This window comes from Momordica charantia, assembly GCF_013281855.1.
Source record: "Momordica charantia cultivar OHB3-1 chromosome 1 unlocalized genomic scaffold, Mcharantia_2.0 BLBB01000001.1, whole genome shotgun sequence".
NCBI lineage: Eukaryota > Viridiplantae > Streptophyta > Magnoliopsida > Cucurbitales > Cucurbitaceae > Momordica > Momordica charantia.
The window spans coordinates 24,218,725-24,240,213 of NW_028275157.1; the positions used below are offsets into that span (position 1 = coordinate 24,218,725).

The 21,489-nt window shown below is 32.0% G+C and overlaps 1 protein-coding gene across 1 annotated transcript; it reads right to left on the reverse strand.

Moving 5' to 3' along the window:
- Positions 1 to 2,879: 2,879 nt before the first annotated feature.
- RAN1 (copper-exporting ATPase / responsive-to-antagonist 1 / copper-transporting ATPase (RAN1)) lies at positions 2,880 to 9,183 on the reverse strand. The gene is made up of 9 exons (XM_022290835.2): positions 8,684 to 9,183; positions 7,702 to 8,316; positions 6,896 to 7,325; positions 6,123 to 6,448; positions 5,046 to 5,104; positions 4,619 to 4,961; positions 4,214 to 4,408; positions 3,836 to 4,093; positions 2,880 to 3,633 (listed from the first exon to the last, which is right to left on the reverse strand). Exons 1-9 carry the CDS (start codon positions 9,002 to 9,004, stop codon positions 3,157 to 3,159), a joined length of 3,024 nt encoding a protein of 1,007 aa, XP_022146527.1. The 5' UTR covers positions 9,005 to 9,183; the 3' UTR covers positions 2,880 to 3,156.
- Positions 9,184 to 21,489: the final 12,306 nt, after the last annotated feature.

A 21,489-nucleotide genomic window follows, 5' to 3' on the forward strand; every position in this document is an offset into this window, starting at 1 on the left:
TTTAATTGGTCAATGAGTTATTAAGAATAAGGATAAATTCAATGCCTTGATATTGTAAGAGATTAGATTTTGCATCAAAGTTCATTAAAGTAATTGCACGTGATTTTGACCTTTAACTAATCCTCATTTTCCAAAATATTTAATTATTCAATATTCCATATAGACCCCTACTCTTCTTTTAATTTACATTTCTATCTCTCAAGTCACAAGTATTAACTAATGTAGTAGAGTGAGGAATGGGGCAACTCATCAACTTCTTTCGCACGTGTCAATCATTCTAAATTAAAATATATAATTTTAAATACTATATATTTTGGTTTATTTTGATTTATGTCAACCTTGATTTTAGCCTAATTTTACTTATAAAATGTATATTTTAGTTGATGTATTTTTAAAAAGTTGCTCATTTAGTTCCTATTTGCAACATTTTAAAACAAAATTTATACACAATGGAAAGTTTTTAATATAGTAGCATTTCAAGAAATTTAGTAAGTGAAATGTCATGTTAAAATTATGATGATGAAAATAAATTAGATAAAATATAAAATTAATGAACAAAAATGGTCACAAAGACTAAAATTGATGTTTTGAAAGGACGAGAATTAAAATTACAAAATAAAAATAAAAATACATGGTCTAAATTAGACCATAGACAAAAAATAAACTAAGTCAAAACTAAAAAGTCAATTTTAGACCTTATATATAGTTCAATGGTTAAAACACCTTACTTTTTCCTTTTTCCTTTGAGGTCAGAGAGTTTGATCTCCCATTTATATATTTGTTGTATTAAAAAAAATTAAACATCTCAAATGTTTTAGAAATATAGACAAAATGAACTAGGTTAAAACTACACCATCTACTCTATATATATATATATATATATATATATATATATATATATATATATATATATATATATAATTCAAACTTCTAGAAGGGATTGGTCAAGGACTCAAAGGTACATCTTTGATATTTGAAAAGGGTGTGTTACGTCTAAATTACGTTTTATAATCCGGAAAAAATGTTAATGGTAAGGGTTTATATAAATAATTATTAATTTATTTGTTTTACTTAAAATTGTTATTAATTAACAAAAATAGTTTCCCCTTTTCTTTTGACAGGATAAAAAAAAACAATTTTCAAAACTATGTCAAAAAGGACTAAAATTTTTAAAGTATTTTCAGAAAAAGCAAGAAATTACTAGTAACAGATTAATGTTATTATCTCAAGATAATTAAAGCTTTAAAAAATTTTAAAATAATACGTTCGGATATTTTTAAACACTCAAAAATGTTTTATCCATTTATTGTTATTTTTTCCTTTTCCCAAAACGTGTTGTTGGTTTTTAATTTATAGGTGCAGAGTCATTTTCTCTTGAAAAAAAAAGTTCATTTGTACCATTCCTTTTTGTTTTATTTTTTTAAAGTACAATTTTATTCTTAAAATATTACCAATTCATCATTTTCCTTGAAAAAAAAAGTTACTGAATAAAGTCGTCTCTTCATAATTGTCGGATATCGACTAAAAACAGAGATATTTTTTCATTATTTATCTTTTTTTTTTTAGTATTTTTTTCATTTTTATTTTGCTATATCAAATTAGGGATGATTGTAAATTACATCTTTATGGTCTGCGTATTTTGCAAATCAGATCCTTGCGTGTTAAAATAGTTTCAAACCATATCTTTATAATTTGTGAGTTTGCAATTCATGCCCTTCTATCAATATAATTTTTTTTTTTTAAAATAGCATATATGATACACATTGAATAAGTCTTTATGCTTTATTCTAGGAAAAATGTTCACTTTGGGTTTTGAATTCTAGAGCTTGACATTTCTATTTATAGAATTTTGAAAAATCTTCATTTTAGTTAATTTTGAAGCTGAGGTTACATTAATTTATTAATGTTTATTTTCCTTATATGATAAGAAAATCAATCAATTACAACCATTTTCTAAGTAAAATATTAGGATCAAAATGTTAAGAAAAATTAGAGTTTATTTCTTTGAAAACGAGCTTATTCATTCATTAAAGTTTTGCCGTGCAATAAATTTTCGAAAACACCTCCATTATTCTAGCCAAATTTTAAATTTCTTAAACCTTGATTTTTTTAATAGACACGATCTGGAATTTTACAAGATAGATGAATTTGTAACTTACGACTGATGTTCGTTGAAGGTTCGAATTCACGCCTTAAAAGAAAGAAAGAAAGTAATAAAGGAAAAGAAAAAAACTAATGTTTTAGGTTTCTTCCTGTTGAAGACCTGAGCTGATATGGATAAAAATGTGAAAGAAGATTCAAAGTCAATGAATGACTTGGGACATTGCTGATGTGTGCAGCCATGTAAGCTTCAAAACATGTAATAAAAACAATAGCATTAAAAAAAACATTTAAATAATTTTCAAAACATTGATTAAGATGTTGAGCTTCAACAGGAACCATTCCCCTTTCTCTCTCTAGCTATCCCATTCAATCACACTCACTTTAAAGTTTGAATTCTTCTTTTCCAAGTTTTTGACTTGGTCCTTATTCATTATGTAATTTAAAAAAAAAAGAGTAAAAATATTTTATTAAAAAACAGTACGGGAGAAAATTATTTGGGTTATCAAGAGCTGAATTTTAAAAAACATCTTAAAGAAATAGTAATACACGTTTCAAAAGTTGCTTTCTTTTAACTTGCTCTCCCAAAATTAGAAATTGCTCAAAAAGTCATGAACTTACATTTATTTCAAATGTAAAGTAAACTAAATCTTTACTAACCATGTGAATTGTGATCAACAATCCAGACAAATGGTCAAACAACCCTGTAATTTTTGGTCATTCCTAAAATGCTGTGTGTAAGATTGAACGTTCAAAGTGTCCCAACAACAACACAAAAGTCAAGAAAAATCAATAAATTCACAGAAAGATCATACAATTGAGCTGTGCCTGAGTAGGATGAATCCCAACAACTTTGGACCACTTTACTTTAGAAAGAAGACAATTGAAAAGACAAAAACAAACTATCATACAATACAAGTACCATTTACAAGGATTGGGATGCTAATTTCAACACAAAAATTGGTAGACACTGGCTTCTTTCGTTTTTTCCCTTTTTTCTTTATCACATCCTATAAAGCTAAAGCTTTCTTTTCTTCATAAAACTCATAGTTTTCCCTACTCTACAGTTATTTCGAGTATCGTGGTAAGTCTCGGTCTTTTGTATCGTCTAAGAAGTAAAGAAGAGCAAACAACACTTACAGATGATAGAGCCATGCATGCACCGGCTGCCCATGGCGGCAATTTAACTCCCAAAGAAGGAAAGAAGGCTCCGGCAGCAACAGGAATTGCTATCACATTGTAGGCCATGGCAAACACATAATTGAGTCGTATCCGATTGAAGGTTTTCCTTGAGAGATCAATGGCTGTAATTACATCTTCTAAATTATTTCTCATCAAGACGAAGTTGGCTGCCTCTATAGCAATATCAGTCCCCGCCCCAATTGCTATGCCGATATCAGAAGCGGCTAGAGCAGGCGAGTCGTTGATGCCATCACCTACCATTGCAACTGTGCTTCCATCTTTTTGGAACGACTGAATGACTTCAGCTTTTCCTGCTGGCATTACTTCTGCTCTCACATCTTGTATACCAAGCTGCATAACAAAACATAAATTTTTACCCCGAGATGAAATTTTTTGTATTTGAACATTCGTCTCATTCAGGGAATCAAATTTGATCCATGAGAAACCAACCATCAGGAAATGAAAATGAAAACATCCTAAAGGGAGCCCTTAAGAAATCTTGCTTAAATTTGGATTAACAAAAAAAATTGTGGAGAGAAAATTTTATGCCAACCTCTTTGGCGACAGCACGAGCCGTTCTCCAATTATCCCCTGTAACCATGACAGGGGAAACTCCCATTTTTACAAGACCCTCAACAACAACAGCAGCTTCTCTCTTCAGTGGATCTGCTATTCCCAAAACTCCAATTAAGTTGTCGTCATATGAAACAAGAATACCAGTCTTTGCACTTTCTTCGAGCTCTATAACAAAATTTTCTATATGAGGTGCTATGGAGATTCCGCTTTCATTCATCAACTTCCTGTTGCCAGCCTGTTCAAGGGATCACGTTTTTGAGAAGCAGAACCAGAGAGTATTAACACCTTCACAGTGTATCGCAGGATATAAGAAAATGATCATTTATATTTCCTGACAAGTAAAAAAAACTCTTACCAGAATCTTTTTTCCCTCTATAAAGCACTGGATTCCCTTGCCTGGCAATGCAGAGAAATCTATGACGTCGAAAAGCCATCCAGAAGACTCTTTACTTTGGTTTTCCACATTTTTGGTTGCAGAAGGCTCATTGAAGAAATGGAAATGACGAGCATACTCAACTATAGCTTTTCCCAATGGGTGTTCACTGCTAGCCTATCCAGAAGAAAGAGCAATAGGAATTATGGTTGAGTTGGTTTCCAGAATTGTATCAGAATTATTCATCACATCACCCAGTTCTCAGCAGATACCAAAAGATTTAAATTGTGTCCTTTTTGTATACTTCATAGCGTTTAATAAAGAAAAAAGTGACCAAAAGTCTTTTGCTCAAAGATGAGTTAAAAGTTGGCAAAGATTGCAAATCACCTCTGCTGAAGCCACCAGCTTCAGAAAATCTCCTCGAGAAATGTCAGTGAAGACTTTGGCAGTGGTAACGGTTGCTTTCCCTTGGGTTAGCGTGCCTGTTTTGTCGAATATCACATACTTAACCTTTTGGGCCCTCTCCAAAGCATCTCCTCCTTTGATTAAGACACCATTGCTGGCACCAACCCCAGTTGCAACCATGACAGCGGTTGGTGTGGCTAAGCCGAGTGCACAAGGACACGCAATCACCACCACTGATATTGCAAACATGAGGGAAAACACAAAGCAATTTCCATTTTCTGGGAGCCATTCTGATGGATAAGCTCCAAGAATTCCACCAACGTACCTACAGATGCCAACAGGAGCTTCAAATCACACTGCAAATTGATCGACTCGGCTATTAATTAAAATGCTTTTAAATGATACTTACCAACCAAATAATGTACATAATGCCATAGCAACAACAGTAGGAACGAATATGCTTGCTACCTGCAAACCAAACAGATGCCGATAATGCAAATAATACCAGAATCTACAGATTTCATAATTTACTGACAGCCCATGTCTAAGATCACATATTCAAATAGAGTGCAGCACAGAATAGGAAAGAGAGAACCAAGATGCTCGTAGACTCCGTCACTATGACGTGCCCAAACAATTATATCTATGCATGTATGACCAACAAAACAGTTTTAAAACTTTTCTTTTATATTCTTTTACATAAAAAGGCCGAGCTTTCATACCAAAGGGCACACAAAAAAACAGACAAACAAAGAGAATTTTTCTTCTACATTTTTTTCTGTCTACATTTGTTTCCCTTTCTTCTTTGTAATAAGAGCATAAGTTTATGCAAATATCTGTCAATATTAGAGTTCAAACCCTTAGGTACATGGAAGAAAATATTTGGTCCATGGAAAGGACAGGAGGGGAAAACCCAAATACAATGTCCCATTCTATAAAACTGCTTGGTACCATTCTGCCTAAAAGACTAAATCTAAGGTACCATACTGCCTGCAGTATATATAAATTCTTTTTTTTTTTTTTTGGATAAGAAACAGAGAGAAAATGTATTAATCACAAAAAGAACAACCTAAGGTCAAGGGGTAGAGAAAACCCCTCCCCAAAAGGAGCTATGACATGAAAGCCTTCCAATTTTGAAGGATAGAAGAAAGGGAGTAGTTACAAAAAAATTTGCTGAAACCATAGCAACACCTGGAAGTGGTGAGTTGTACATTACTCCCCAAAAGGAGCTATGACATGAAAGCCTTCCAATTTTGAAGGATAGAACAAAGGCAGTATGCAAATATCTGTCTACACGAGCTTAGCTATGCCACTGCTGAACTACGGTATTCTTATCCAGCTCATATCTTACTAATTTGCTTCTATATGCAACGGGAGATTAAAATTTAAAGAAGAATATGATTTGTTCAATAACCAAAGGCCTGACAACGAGATTAAATTTGGACACTCGTCTAACAAAAGTAATGTAGATTAGATGGATACTTACAAAATCAGCAAATTTCTGAATAGGGGCTTTAGACATTTGTGCTGTCTCAACCAAACTAATGATCTGGTTCAAAACTGCATCAGATCCCACTTTTGTTGCTTGAATGTGAAGGGCACCATGAAAATTAATAGTACCGCCAATAACATTCGAGTTAACCTCCTTCAAAACAGGTATAGATTCTCCAGTAACCATACTCTCATTAACATAACTTGATCCCCAAACAACAACACCATCAGCTGGAATCTTTGTACCAGGAAGAACTTTCAACACATCACCAGGTTGAATTAGCAAAGCATCAATTTCCCTTTCTTCTATCAAATTCCCACCTAGAAACAAAAAAATAGAACCAATCAATTATTTAGAAGATATCCATTAGTGAGAACTCAACTAACAGAATCCAATTGGTTTAAAGTATCCATCACAGATATAAATCCTCCACCTCATTTCTACCCTTGTTTCGGAGAAAAAAAAAGGATAGTTGATTAAGTTTTCCAGACCAGCTTTTTTTTTACACTCAGAAAATCCCTCTACTTTTATTCATTCTCCAGATTCATCTCTCCTAAGTAACTTGACCCTACAATATTTAGTGAAGAAACACATGACATACTTAATGTCTCAATTAGATGGCTTCAAACGAATGTGATCCATAACTTGTAGATGCTCAACCTGGAACTTTATATTAAGGAACGTTGAAATATATGGAATGTCATTAAAAGCTCGTACTGAAGAAAACTAGAAGACTTTTATTGATACGTTAAAATCAGAGTGGGTACCTTTATCTCGGATAAGCAATAGAGCAGTTGCAGGAGCAAGTTCTACCAACTTTTTGATGGCATCTGATGTTTTCCCCTTGGCAAGACACTCCAAATACTTTCCCAATAATACAAAGGTTATCAGCATAGCACTTGTTTCAAAATAAGTAGGAGACCAGAATCCAGTGACTGCACCATATAGAAGTGCACAGACAGAATAGAAGTAAGAGGCCGAGGTACCCAAAGCAACCAAAACATCCATGTTAGTTGAACCATTTCGAAGAGCTCTAGCAGCTGCAACATAAAAGCGTTTTCCAATGACAAATTGCACAACAGTCACCAATGCCCACTTCAACCAATCATCCATGAGGAAGGGCCCACACCGCCACAGTAACATCGAGTATATTAAAGGAATATGAGGACATACTACTCGTAGGAGAAAGATCAATATCTGGAAGAAACACAGTCGTGAAACAATTAAATTATATCAGATGAGATTAATTTTATTGAAATTCACGACAAAATTAGGACAACAAATTTTCCCTGGAATCAGATCAAAGTTTCTGATAGATACATGTGTACAAAGTGCCTTGTTTCTCAATCTCGTAATAAACTAAACTCTTCTTTTAATTGTAACAATGCGATCAGACATACAAACAAGCAAACTCAAACACTTCATAATCTCCGACTATGGAAAATTTTCAATCACGTGGTGAAGTAGTTATCTAAAGTAATGCCAGCATCAAGAATTGTGAATAAGAGACAAACAAATTTGCATATTTGACTTAAGAAACACGTGTATCTGAGAGGAAAGAAAATTCACGTACACTGAGAAACAGGCTGGAGATAAAAAGTCGAAACATGTTGATAGCTTCTTCAACATCTTTTGAAGTTAACCTCGTGTAAGGGCTCGTAAGATTCAGTTTAAATTTTCTATTGCTTCTTCCCTCGATCTCATCCACTATGGTTCTCGGACCCACGACTTGTGGGTCAAAAACAACATCAAGTTTTCCTGTTGTCCTGTTAAATAGAAACTGTCTCACCCCTTTCAAGTTGCTAAGTATGACTTCCAAAAACTGTACATCGACCTCGCCAGTAATGCCTGCCACCGCTAGTAAAATTTTATCTTGCTCATTGCTTTGTACAAATGAAGCTTCAAATCCAGCATCCTCAATTGCATTAACTATATCGTCTTTACTAGTTATAGTTGGATCATATTCAACTTCTCCCAATGATGTGGCCAAAGCAACTACTGCTCTTCTAACACCAGGAAGATCTTTTAAAATGCCTTCTACCGAATTCACGCAGGCTGCACATGTCATACCTCCTATGGTAAACTGACCCAAAAGTGTCCCATGCGGCTTCTTTCCAACTGAAATGGTTTCAGGTATAATCTCAGCCTCAAATCCAGCATCTTCTATTGCTTCCTTGATGTCCTCATCCTGAATTATTTCAAAAATTAGGAAATCTACATATGCATATATTCTTTTTGGTCCATACGAGGCTAATAAACTCGAAACTAATCATTAATCACAAAAGATAAGAGATTAATGATCCAAACCTAAGACCTAAAATTGGTTTGATAGTGTGAAGCAATTAGTTTTCTCTTATATTATTTTTCTAAAATCCCATTTGTTCCTCTTATCTTTCAACTATTGTTCTCACTTCCTGCAGCGCAAAAAGCCATTAAATGCTCTGCATTTTGCAATACAACCACCTTGTCTAGTCAACTCACCTTCTTCCCTACATCAACAATCTATGGCTCTAAAAAGAGAGAAAATTAAATTAAAATTAAGGCTAGACAAAGACCTTAACCAAGTTGGGGTCAAAAACCACGTCAGCTCTGTTCTGAAGCAATGCAACGGAAGCCATCAAAACCCCATTAACGCCCCTCAGAGCAGCTTCCACGGAGTTGGAACAAGCAGCGCATGTCATCCCAGAAACTCCGACCTGAACCCTCCGCATGCCTTCCCCAATTTGGCCCAAATTCTCGTCCTGCCTGTCGTAGGAATCGAGGAGACGCACGTCCTCGAGATCATCGGAAAGTTCGTCAGCAGCAGGAACATCGAGGGAGCGGCGGTCGGAGGCGGCAACGTGGGTGAGCTGCAGGTCTCTGAGGCCCGGCGCCATTGGAGGTTCCGGTCAAAGACGAAGAGGTTAATCGATGGGAAATCAGAAACAGGAGAGAAAAAGAAGAGAATAAGAGAAACAAATGGAATCGGAGAGATATATATGAGAATTATAGGAGAGGAAAAGAGAGAAGAAAGGGAGACTTTTTTCCGAAGAAGAAGAGAGGTTGAAACACCAATTTTCTAACTAAAGCTGGTGGAGGTGGTGGGACAGCCCAGAGATGGTGGTGGTGCGAGGAAACTTTTAACGTTTCCCATTTTGCCCCTCCAAACCCCACCCAAAAAATAATTAAAAAAATTGTACTTTTGTACTCGTTTTTATTCACTTGTTGTACTCACGGGTTTTTCACTTCTTCTCACCAAAATTGCATTCTCTTTCTTTTCTTTCAATCTAATTCTTCTTTGGGATTAGAGATTCATTACTCAATTCTATATTCTTTTTACTAAAATAAAATCATTTTCGACCAAAAAATTCGAACGTTGGAATCTTCGCTGCACATATTTTTGAGCTAAACGAACAATGACTCGTGTTACAACATACCACGATGTGAAATTTAAAGGCGTCATAATTTGGTTGGATCATAAATATTGGATAAATGGAAGTATCCAAACTTCCAAACTACTAATTAATATATTTAATTTTACGATTTAAATTTACACAATAAATTGTATACATTCCAATTGACAGTGACCTACATTAACTAATTTTAATTGTTCAGCTTTAGCATGCACTATTAATTACTAGCTTTAATAATGATTAAAAATGTATTATTATTATTATAACTAAATTCTTGAACGTCCCCTGTATAAGAACTTTTCTTTTCTTTTTTATTTTTAGTACCACATCTGAGATAAAGATTTGAACTCACAACTTCATGATTTGATGCATATATCTTAACTTTTGAGGATTGACATGACTTTTCTTTTGTTATTAATAGATACAACTAAAATTTTATGGCATATTAAAAATTTTGTAGATGTGATTATGTATTTTGTTTTTTCAAAGTACATATGTGATCAGAGTAAATCATAGCACTTAACATCATATAATTTTGTCATACTTTATAATTATTAACCTTAAACTCAAATAAGTATACTTTTGAATAATTGTTAGGATAATAAAAATTATATATTTATGGAGCATTCAACTCAATTTTCAATGCCCATAGTTTAATGATCTCATTGGACAATTGTCTAACCTCAGGCAATTGGTCACAATATATTTTTGTAAGATTTTAGTATTAATCGACCAATTTAAACCCAATTCAATTGGTTAAGATATACATATATATATATATATATATATGACTTGAAGGCAGTGACTTCGAATCTCCAATCCTACCTTTTTTTTTAATTTATTGTTGTACTTAGAAGAAGAAAAAACTGTAATAAACTCTGTCCCTAGAAGTCTCTTTACCATAATGTTTTGTTCAAATAAATGACACACGCCTCAAAAGTTCACTGATGAATTCAACCTCTTTTTTTTTTATTTTTAATTTATCGATTTGGTATAGAAATATATATATATATTTTCTTGAAACACATTTTGGTAGAGATCTCACAAAAAGTTACATGGGTTAAGTTAAAGTATGTGACAAATAAAGGCATAGTCTGAATATTCTCGCTGAATGCAATAAGGAAGTTTAATGATAAAAATAAAGATAAACTTCTTTTCAGAAGAACAGTCGAGATAAATTTATATCTGTAACTGTTTTCGGGGGAAAAAAATGAAGACAAGAAGTAATTGAAAAGGTGACCGAATTTCCACTCATGAGAGTTGAGATGCTAATGGAAGAAGAATATGAAATTGCTTAATAAAGAGGAAAAAGAAAAAAAAAAAAAAAAAAAGGACGTTATCACCCTTCCACCAATCTCATATATATTACGTGGAACCCATATTTTTAGCTATATCGTAAACTTTTGTCAATGTTTGGTGACGAGACATAGGTCCACCCCATTCAGCGTTCATATTATTTCTTCTTATTCGAATTTATTATTATTTTGTCACTTTTTTACTTTATAAAAAAAACAACAAAATTCTAATTTTATTTTATGTCTAATAAATTGTATTTTAAAAAATATAGAACAAATTTTATATCATTTTTGACATTTTAATTTTGTATTATCTAAGCATATAAATTTATAAAAATATCTAAAAGATTATAACTTTATTACACAAAATTGGAAGTATATAAACTTTTTTTTATAGATACTTTAAAAGTTCAAATACTCATGACCTTTACACCGAGTATTTGGCCATCGTGGCAATGCCACCGGCGATTGTAGGACTATTTTATACTCGCCTTTTAATGGATGAGAATTGCTAACATGCATGATTTATGTCCATGATATTATTAAGAGTGATTTTTGAACTTTTAAAACTATTTTTATATCATCGAGCTCATTATATGTTTGAAGGTGATTTTAAAACGATAGAAATTATTTTTTTAATTTAAGAAATAGTAGTATTTTACTACACTATACTCGTGATTTCAAAAAATGTCAAAATATCTCATAATTAAATATGCTCTATTACATTACATTTATTTTTATGATGGATTGATTATGTTTAAACAAATAAAAATTAGTTTTTTTTAAATGAAAATGAAAAACTATTAGTTGATTATTACTTAGGAAGAGAAAAAACTTTGCTCTTCAAGATTCACATTGCCTCGCTTCTAAACATCCAAATTGGTCCCATAAACCTCAATGTCTCATATTTCCTATTTTTTTCTTCCATTTTTTCTCTTTCCCCATATCGTCTTACTTCTTCATTTTTCTATCTTCTGCAACGTCTCATCATTTTTTATCTTAATTTTTTTGAAGTTTTTTATTTCCATTTCACTAAATCATGAGTACTTTTCTTATTATACACGTAACAATAAATAAAACAAAAAAGACTCGCAGTTATTGTAAAATGGTAGAAAATAGCTTTGATTAAAATATATTGTCCTAAAATTTTGAAAACAATATATATAGAATAGAGACAATAAATATATTTTTTAATTATTAATAAATCGAAACGAGAGGTTTACATTACAAATGAATTAATGATGCAGGCTGGATGGCATTTTGGGAAAAAGTGGTAAAAGAGCGAGGGCAATGTCGTAATTGGTGGGATTTGTAGTTGTTTGAACCAAACTATGTGCTAGGAGACGGCCACCCACTGATTCAAAGTCCAAAAAGGCAGTTAAAGCAGGTGATCTAAACCAACTTTTTTGTGTGTGTTTATATAATCCATTAACTTAGTTTTAAATTAACTCTATATTGTTCTTTATATTATTGACTTTATTCATTTTAACTTAAACTTTGAACAATTTTAAATGTAACAGTTTGAACCGGCAAAGTTTAAAACGTTGATGCAAGTACAAATAGGCATTCATTATTTAGAATACCATATTCTTAAGGATGTATAAACTATGGAACAACATCAAGAATCAACAAGTGAAAATTATAATAAATGGGAAGGAAATGACTATGCACCACCACTCAACCCAAAAGATGAGTTAGGTAAATTTAATTTATTTATATGGATTCTAACACATATGATAATACTAAGTCCGACATAAGACCTCAATTCTAGGAGACATCATATTTTTCATATAACATATAATGTACTAGGTTTTTAATACGTGTTATGCACATAATATTTACAATTTATTCAATCCTACATTAAAATTAACGATAAGTATATCAATTTACATTAAATAATTTAAATTTTTATAAATATTATATGAAAATATGAAGTCTCCTAGAATTGGTAAATAATTATTTATAAAAAGTACATTTGAATAGGTGGAAGGAAAAAATATTTATTTTTTTTAGGAAAAAGAAAATATATTTATTCAAAATTTATTCTTTCTTAATAAATTAATATTCATATAAATATAACATTGACATGAATGTATATTGTAAAATTATAATAAAATGTAAAGTCTTAAATTTTATAACCAATTTTTAGGAATAAATTACGAAAACCTTTTACATCCCAACTTCAATTTTATGAATGCATTTAAACCTCTTTAAAATAATAATAATAATAAATAATGCATTTTAACAACATCAATCATGACTTATTATCAAAATTAATTTATGTATTTAGAATTTGTTGCTGTTTTTACATTTATACCTCATCGTCAAAATCATCTAAATTATTATTGTTATATTTTTTCTATTTTCTTATTAACTTTCTTAAAATGTAACCTTTGAATTGTGGTGGAAATAAGTAAAAATGACGAATTTGTAACGAAAAAGAGTGAAAGAATTATAAACTTTTGACGTTACAAAACGTTCATATATTTAAGAACAAATTCATTTATATATCAAGAAAAAATATTTTACATCCTAATTTTTACATTTATTTATTTATTTTCTATGTGCATTATTTCATACCACATTTTTAAGAATTTTAAATTACATTTCATTCTTTTTAATAAAAATTAAAAAATATATATAATTATTTCGTATTCTTGTTTTCAACCTGTTATTTTACCTAATTTGAACGGATTATTTCTTTAATTACTTGTTTGTTTATTTAAAAATTATAAAGAAAAGAATCAAGCTGAATTTTTGTTATATATTTAACTCTTTTTTTTCGGAAAGCAACGGGGCAAATGCCCAAAAAACTACAGAACAGCTTGAGATAAAATAATTTTACTGATTTAATTTTATATTATAATTAAAATTATTAAAGAAAAATTCTTTAAAGTATATTTTTGGAAAAAAAATGAAAAAAAATTGTACTTTTAGATTTCATACAGATTATTATTGATAATTAATTAATTAATTAAAAACTTTTTGAGGTATTAATTTACATGGTTTTTTTCCAAATAAAAAGAACACAAGCTTATATTGGATGAATACATTACTATTTCTTTAACCAAACATTCTAAATAAAAAAAAAACACTAATTTTAAATTTTCCTATTTGCCAAAACGAATATAGCTCAGCGGTAATTGGTATAAATCTCCAACCAAGAGATTATGAGTTCGATTCTCCGCCCCAACATTGTGAACTCAATGTTTGTTGTTGCTTCGCTCTACTTGTTATATGTTTTAAGTTCTAATATTGCGAAAAATCCAACTGATTGTTTACCCTAATGGTTATGAGAAAAGGGATCATAGGATAGGTCGGCAATATTCTTCAAATTTCATAAATGGAGAAGTCTTTGTTTGGTCCTTATTACATGGCCGGGATGGGAAGATCAACACTCGTCCAAATTCAAAGGAAAAATTCCAATTTAACCTTATATACGAACTGCAGTGTATTTTGAGCTTTTGAAGGGAGATAGAGGGAAATTTTTGATTTGGTATAATTGGAGAACAATTTGGAATTTCTGCTAATGACTGTAATTAGGTAATAGAAAATTTTTGTAAATTAAGATCAGTGTGGATGATTTGGTTGGAGAGGAATATGGGGTATTTGAGAATCCCGTATAGGCACTTTTTAGTTCTAAAGTTCTGTCCTAATAAATTAAGATTTATTTAAATAAAATATTAACATGAATATATATTTTAAAAGGATTAACACTCACTTAAGGAAAATATTTATTAATGGTTAAAATTTGAATTTTTATTAATGAATGCTAAATGGAAAAATATTTTGAGTTGGTGATTTAAGTTTTAGGGTTTCCGGCTAAAACCTCTTTACTCTCATCTCCCTCACGTCCGTCGTCGGTATTCGCTCTCTCACTCTCATGATTTTTTTTTTTTTTTTTCTCTCGTTTGTTTGGGATCGCGGTCGCCCAGTTGATGTATAATAATAATAATATATTCGTTCCAGATATGCTTAAAATTTACTTGCTATTTCTTAATTTCTTCAAATAATTCTCCTATGTGGTTGTCCAGTGGGATACTTCAAAAATTATATGTGGTACTCCACAAACAGGTTAATGTTTTCTTCTTTGATCCCCACTTTTTGTATTTTTCTTAATTTTCAAATCTGATCCTCATTGTGCTTATTTTGTTGTTATTTTTACCAAAAGGGCACGTCTAGCTAGCTATTACGAAAATCTCCCATTGAAATCAACAACAAGTATGGCCGGGACCGGGACCTTACTCCGTAGCATTGACGGCGACGAGATTAGAGGGCTGATTCCGACTACCATCCTAGCCTTCCTGGAGCCAATACTGGCGCCCTATCCGCGGCCATGTTGACAGCGCCCAACGAGAACAACCGGCCCTTGTTTTCCGCAAGGACTTAAATCCCTTCTTCCTCAGGACAATTGTCTATTTATAGGTCCAGAAAGACCCATCCTTCAATGCTAAGCTTTCCGACATCTGCATCTCCGCAGCATCAATTCACACTTATTTCCCTGCCCACTATTTCCAAACTCACGATGCGGCCCGACAGGAAATGAGGGAGTTTAATCTTCTTGACTGCGGGTTTAATTAAATACACTTTCTCCTTTTCCACTTATGTATTTAATTACAGATAATGTTCGGGATAATAGAGATGTCGCGTTATTACTCAACTGTTCATAAAAAATTTCTCATTATATCTCTCGGAACAGGCCATTCAAAAAAGAATTACAACGATGGAAAAGTTGTATGACAGAACTTTGCCAAGGAAGGCTCTCGAAGTCTTTGGTTTTTTCATGCGTCCTCAACCCTATTATCTTCGCATTCAAGAAGACACGCTCTTGCATTGGACATTGCCACAAATCAAAATCTTAAGCGGCTTGTAAAAATTGGCGAAGGACTGTTGGACAAGCCTCTCTCCAAAGAGACTGATTCAGATACAGAAGAAGTACTGTAATAGCTCAGAGACCAATCGTCAAGCCTTGGTTACATTCGCCAAATTGCTATCTGATAATAGAAGGGCCTCCACCAAGGGTGTTTAATTATTTTAGCTTATATGTTGTTATGTTTTTGTTGTGTTTTTATGAATCACTTTTCTCGTTTCTCCTTCGAACTAATCCTACATTATTATAAGATGAATGAAAGAAATAATTTCCTTAATCTTGTATATGATTCTTTTAACAAATTAATTTTTGGCTCAATTTCTTATGATAGAAATGTTTCCATATTCTTCCTTCATTTTCCAAAAACAATTTTGCAGCCTATCTTCGTCACCCATCACTCATTGGAATTATTAGAATTAGGATTATTAAGGAATTATGTATATCGCCTCAGAAGTTCGGCCATAGGTGAGTTAAGTGGCTCGACCATATCTCGTCATGTGGTCGGTTATATTTTTGCCTCCAACACAAGCCATTCAAACACCTTCCGATATAGCTCTAGCTTTCTGCAACTTCAACAACATAACACTCCCATTATACACAAATTTCTGCAACCTCCATCCACGTTTCATCTTAAATAAAAGATTGATTTGGCAGATGAAGAATAGTTTAACTGTGTGTAGGATTTTATTTGGTACTAGCAAGGTTGAAATGGATGGAAATGTCGAGATCCCGATTTTATGTCGATGGATATTTTAGAAAGAATCATGAAAATCGCAAATATTGATACAATTTTTTAGAATTAGTAACTAAAATTCTAATATAACTTAATTGATCATGTAAAAATAAGAATAAAAATATAAGCAATTTACTAAATTGATTTAAATTATTTGAATTAATAAATTAAAGTTTAAACATTGTTTAATTATATTTTATATATAATTTTTAATCAAAATCTAGTCTTTAGTTAGAAATACTGATAGAAAAGTTGAAATTTACCATTTTATTATATATACCAGTGATGGAATCTCAAAAACACGAAAATTCTTGAATTTTATAATAGAAAAGTTGAAATTTACCATTTTATTATATATACCAATGATGGAATCTCAAAAATAACCATAAAGAGACATGAAAATTCTTGAATTTCTAATTGACAGTTTGTCTCTGGCTTATTTAAACTATTACATCAATTAAATAAAATAAAGGAAGAAATATGTTTGCTAAATATAAAATAATATATATTAAAGATTTAAAATAGAGGATAGAGGAGGAAGGGTTGTTAAAATTGAGAAGTTTAATTAAAAATATAAAACTTAAAAGGACAAATAAAAAATAAAAACACAGGTGCAAATTCACGTCTGCACATTGTCCCATCGGTATAATTGGAACAGGGGACGGGAGCATCCCTCAATAAAATCTCCCCTCCCCTCCCCCAATTTCATCGCTTCATTGGGCCGGGCTTTTGAAGAGTGGGTTTTGCCTTATAAGTAGTTTTTAGAGACAGTCTCGACTGTTTTATAAATTTATTTATAGAAATGTCTAAAATTTTCTAATTTTACGTTTTTAGATTTCTGCATGTAGTATTTTATTTTAATTTCGATTTTATCCTTATTTATTGCATTTACATTTATTATAGTATTTATTTTTTAAAATATAAAAGATTTAATTCCATTACCATAATCCTTTAATTGTTGTGGGTCCCATACTAATTTTCAATCCAAATCCCTTAATTCACTCCCACATTGGTTTTTAATCACAGTATATATCCACTTATATATCCACACACACACACGCGCACGCACACACGCACGCACACGCACACGCGCACGCGCACACACACACACACACAGAGTATATATCTGCATATATATGAAGGGATGTGAATCTCGGAGCGGAACTTTTCTTCGGTAAATTCCCCTCGAACACCACCACCGGATCTTCCTCGCTATCCTCTTGGGTTTCGGGATCGTGCTTGTGGCAGCACCTTGATAGAAGAGAGAGAGAGATCTGGGATTTTTTTTTTCTCTCTTAGTTGTGTTCTGTTTTCTTAACCATTGAAGAAGAAGCACAAGCAACCCCTCACTCCCCTACAATTTTGCAGGGGAGTTAATATTAATAATAATAATTATATTAATATTAATATAATTAATTATTAATCCAATTAATAATTAATAAATATATATATACATAAATAATTAACACTTAATTATTTATTATAAAATTAGAATCATATTTTAAAACATTTCTCTCGTATAACCTATAGTTTTAATGTACATCTTATGCACATTATTTTTAACCTATAGTTTTAATATGAATCTCATTCATATTAATTTTATTTGAATCTTATTCAAATAATATCTCTCATAATATATAGTTTTAATTTACAATTAACTATATATATTATAATGTATCAATATACATATAATCTCTTAAGTAATTTGAACAATTCAAATTCTTCCAAAAAATTTGATCCTCGTTTTACCCGTTATGAGCTAGCAAGGGGACGTAATGGACCTACAGATCCGAAGTTCCAACGATGCAAGATTAATCGGTCAAACTCATTGACCGAGTTAATCTAGATTCGTTAACTACGGGTCATTCCACTAAAGACCCGCAGTTGCACTCTTCTCACTGCAGAATGTTTTCGTGTCCATGGATATACGACCATTAATGACGAGTCAATCATTCACGAGTGTTCGTAACTCAAGTTGGGTCAAATTACCGTTTTACCCCTGAGTTACATCTTACTCCTTAAACACCACTGCTCCTCTAATGAACAACCCGGTTATGGTCCAACCAATAACTGGAAGTCCCTCTCGGCCAATGAGAGGGTGGGGCCCCTTGTTCAAGTCCCGAAGTCAGCATTTAAGGGAACACTCACCTACTTCCCTAAAGTCGGGGAGAAGTGAATTCCATCTTGTGAAGTTATGTTCCCAGCTCTCGGTCTCGTCCCCAAAATGGTAGGAATGTTGAGTCGGCGACTCATGCCACTCTAACCCATACAGATCAAAGAACGAGCCCTCACGGGGCAGGAGTTCATAACTCACTTAGGATTGAGAATGAGTTGCCGGGTCATCCTAAGAAATGACAATCTATTAGTTAACGGTGTTACATCTAAAGATTGCCTATTTTGCGGTCCGGTCCTATACAAACTCATTGTATAGGATACCCCCACTCGCATGTCTCCACACGAATGACCTGGATCGAGTCGTCTGTAACCTTTACAGAGCCGGTCGTATCCATAGTGTTGCCAGGATAAGGTACCCAGCCTTATCCATATACTATAGACCCTTTAGGTTATTCACGGTACATTATCCATTCATATATCAGGGGTATATCAAATATATACCCCGTATATCAACTATATACCCAGTATATATACTGTCCCGACTACATCATAAATAGCCTTGGATGTTTAGTTTATTGGATTTTGGACAATGCAAAGCTATGATTCAACAACAAATTTATTGAATAAAACTTTATTAAATAGACATTTGTTTTTAAAAAATACAAACTACGAGTTTAGGGCAACACACCCAACAATATACAAGTTGAGTTATAAGATATATCCACTTATATATCTGCATATATACATTCAAAATCACTATAGTATATATCCGCATATTCGCATATATACAAGTTGAGTTATAAGATATATCTTAATCAAACTCACTATAATATATATCCTCATATATACAATAGTTCACATGAAATCAGAAATCCAAAACAACCGTTGGAATGCAAACCTTTCGATCGAGATAAACCGAGACGACCTGCTCTGGCGACGGAGAAAAATGGAGGCGGCTGGAGATGAAGGCAGGCAAACGCCGACCGGAGACGAAAGCAGGCAAAAACGACCGGAGAAGAAGGAAGGACAGAAATCTCCTTTCGAACAGGATAAACAGAGATGGGTGATGAAGAAAAACGGAGCCGGCCGGGGAGGAAGATAGATAGAGACGGACGGTCGGAGGAAGAAAAACAGACGGTGAAGAAGAAAGGGGTTTCGAAAATGGATGGTTTTGGGATTTTGGGGGTTTTGGGATTTTTTTATATTGGAAAGTATAATTAAGGAGAGATTTAAATTGTAACCTCCCAATTTACCATTTCTAGATTTAAAAAATTATTTAATATTGAGTGGATGCTTAAAATGATATACTAGTAATTTGTGTGATGGGTATCATTTTAATTAGTACGACAAAAGTGTAAATTTTATACATTTCAATCATTTTATGTAATTATGATTCCTAAATAGGCTATCAATGTACTAATCCCTAATTTTTGTTTTTTTAATTGATTGACGATATACTCGAAATGTCGTGGATATTACGACATTTCGCTATTTTAACAATATGTCGATGACCGATATTTAAATTCTTGAGTACTAACCGCTTAATTTTGAACGAAAATGAAAGAACAAGCTCGTCACATAAAATAAATCCAAGGAAATAATGACCTCAAATGAAAAACTAAGTACTAAAATTTAGAATTTAGTGACTTTGAGTTGATTTCCACCTCCAATGGTTTCCAAACTATCCTATCTCATGGAGTTGTAGCGAATATTTAGAGGTTAGAACAACCTAGTATTAAATATCTGTCGACATGTCCATCGACATGTTTATATATCCATATGTTCGATATTGACATAAGGGATAAATTGACATTTTTATAGTATTATAAAAAAATTGACACTATATGAAAAATAAATTTCCCTAATATAGATATAATATTAATATTAATCATTTTCAATTTATTTAAAAATGGTTCAAATAATTATTTATTAATTTAAATATTTTTTATGAGTTGTTTATTTTTATAATTTGTCCATAAATATCTATCAACATTGATATTTTCGTCAACATCTCCATGAAATTGAGATATCGACAGTTCTATCCACATTTGAAATCTTGACAAGGACGAACTATGTAAAAGGTTAGTGCTCGATTTTCTAGAATAGAAGTAGAAAGAAATACAGTGATTGACCACAAAGTGTGCATAGACAAATTTTTCTAACATAAAAAAAAAGTGCATTGACAAAAACTTGAGCCCAAATCAGTGCATAAATGCAGATAAATAAAATAAAGAGGAATTGTCTGGTAGGTCACAATATAAACTCTATTTCACAAATGACATTTGTTTTCATTATTTTCATATTTGAATTTCTAGAGTTGAACTTTTTTGCTTATCCTACATTTTCCTCAATTAATACTATTTGATTGAATCAGATTTGTATTTTATTTAAATAATTAGATCTCATATTTATTTAAAAGTTACTTTCCTAGTATTAAGGATTGAATTACAATAAATTTCCCAAAAATATCTCTAAAAGGTCCTAACAAAAGTCTCATACTTCACATGTGCGCGCATACACACATACAACATGCACGCACTCAAGCGCGCGCGCACACAGACAACACACACACGCACGCGTGCACACACACAACACGCACGCACACACAAGTCAATATATATTATAAATTATTGATTTGAGATGTTAGAATTCAATTTTAAAGTTGTGTTATCGGACAATTATAAGAAGGTATATATATATATATATATATATATATATATATATAACTTAATTTTCTCTTTGTTTTTTTATAATTAGTGATATTTTTTATTTATGTTATCATAAGGTACAAATGCACCTGGTAGCATATTAGTTTTAAGCTGCTAAATTTAGATACTACACTTTCATGTACTTAATTATTTCATTTAATTACATTATTATCTATTATTAGTGACCAAAGAGTCTGGCTCTTTAACAATGTTTTAGTTTTAGTGGGAGACTCATATTTTTATTAAAA

Excerpts from the sequence above, each read along its gene's own strand:
- RAN1 (XM_022290835.2), bottom strand. The coding sequence starts at position 9,004 with ATGGCGCCGGGCCTCAGAGACCTGCAGCTCACCCACGTTGCCGCCTCC. Across the intron at positions 8,317-8,683 it reads TTGACCCCAACTTGGTTAAG|GATGAGGACATCAAGGAAGC; the intron begins GTCTTTGTCTAG and ends GAAATAATTCAG. Across the intron at positions 5,105-6,122 it reads TTCAGAAATTTGCTGATTTT|GTAGCAAGCATATTCGTTCC; the intron begins GTAAGTATCCAT and ends TTTGGTTTGCAG.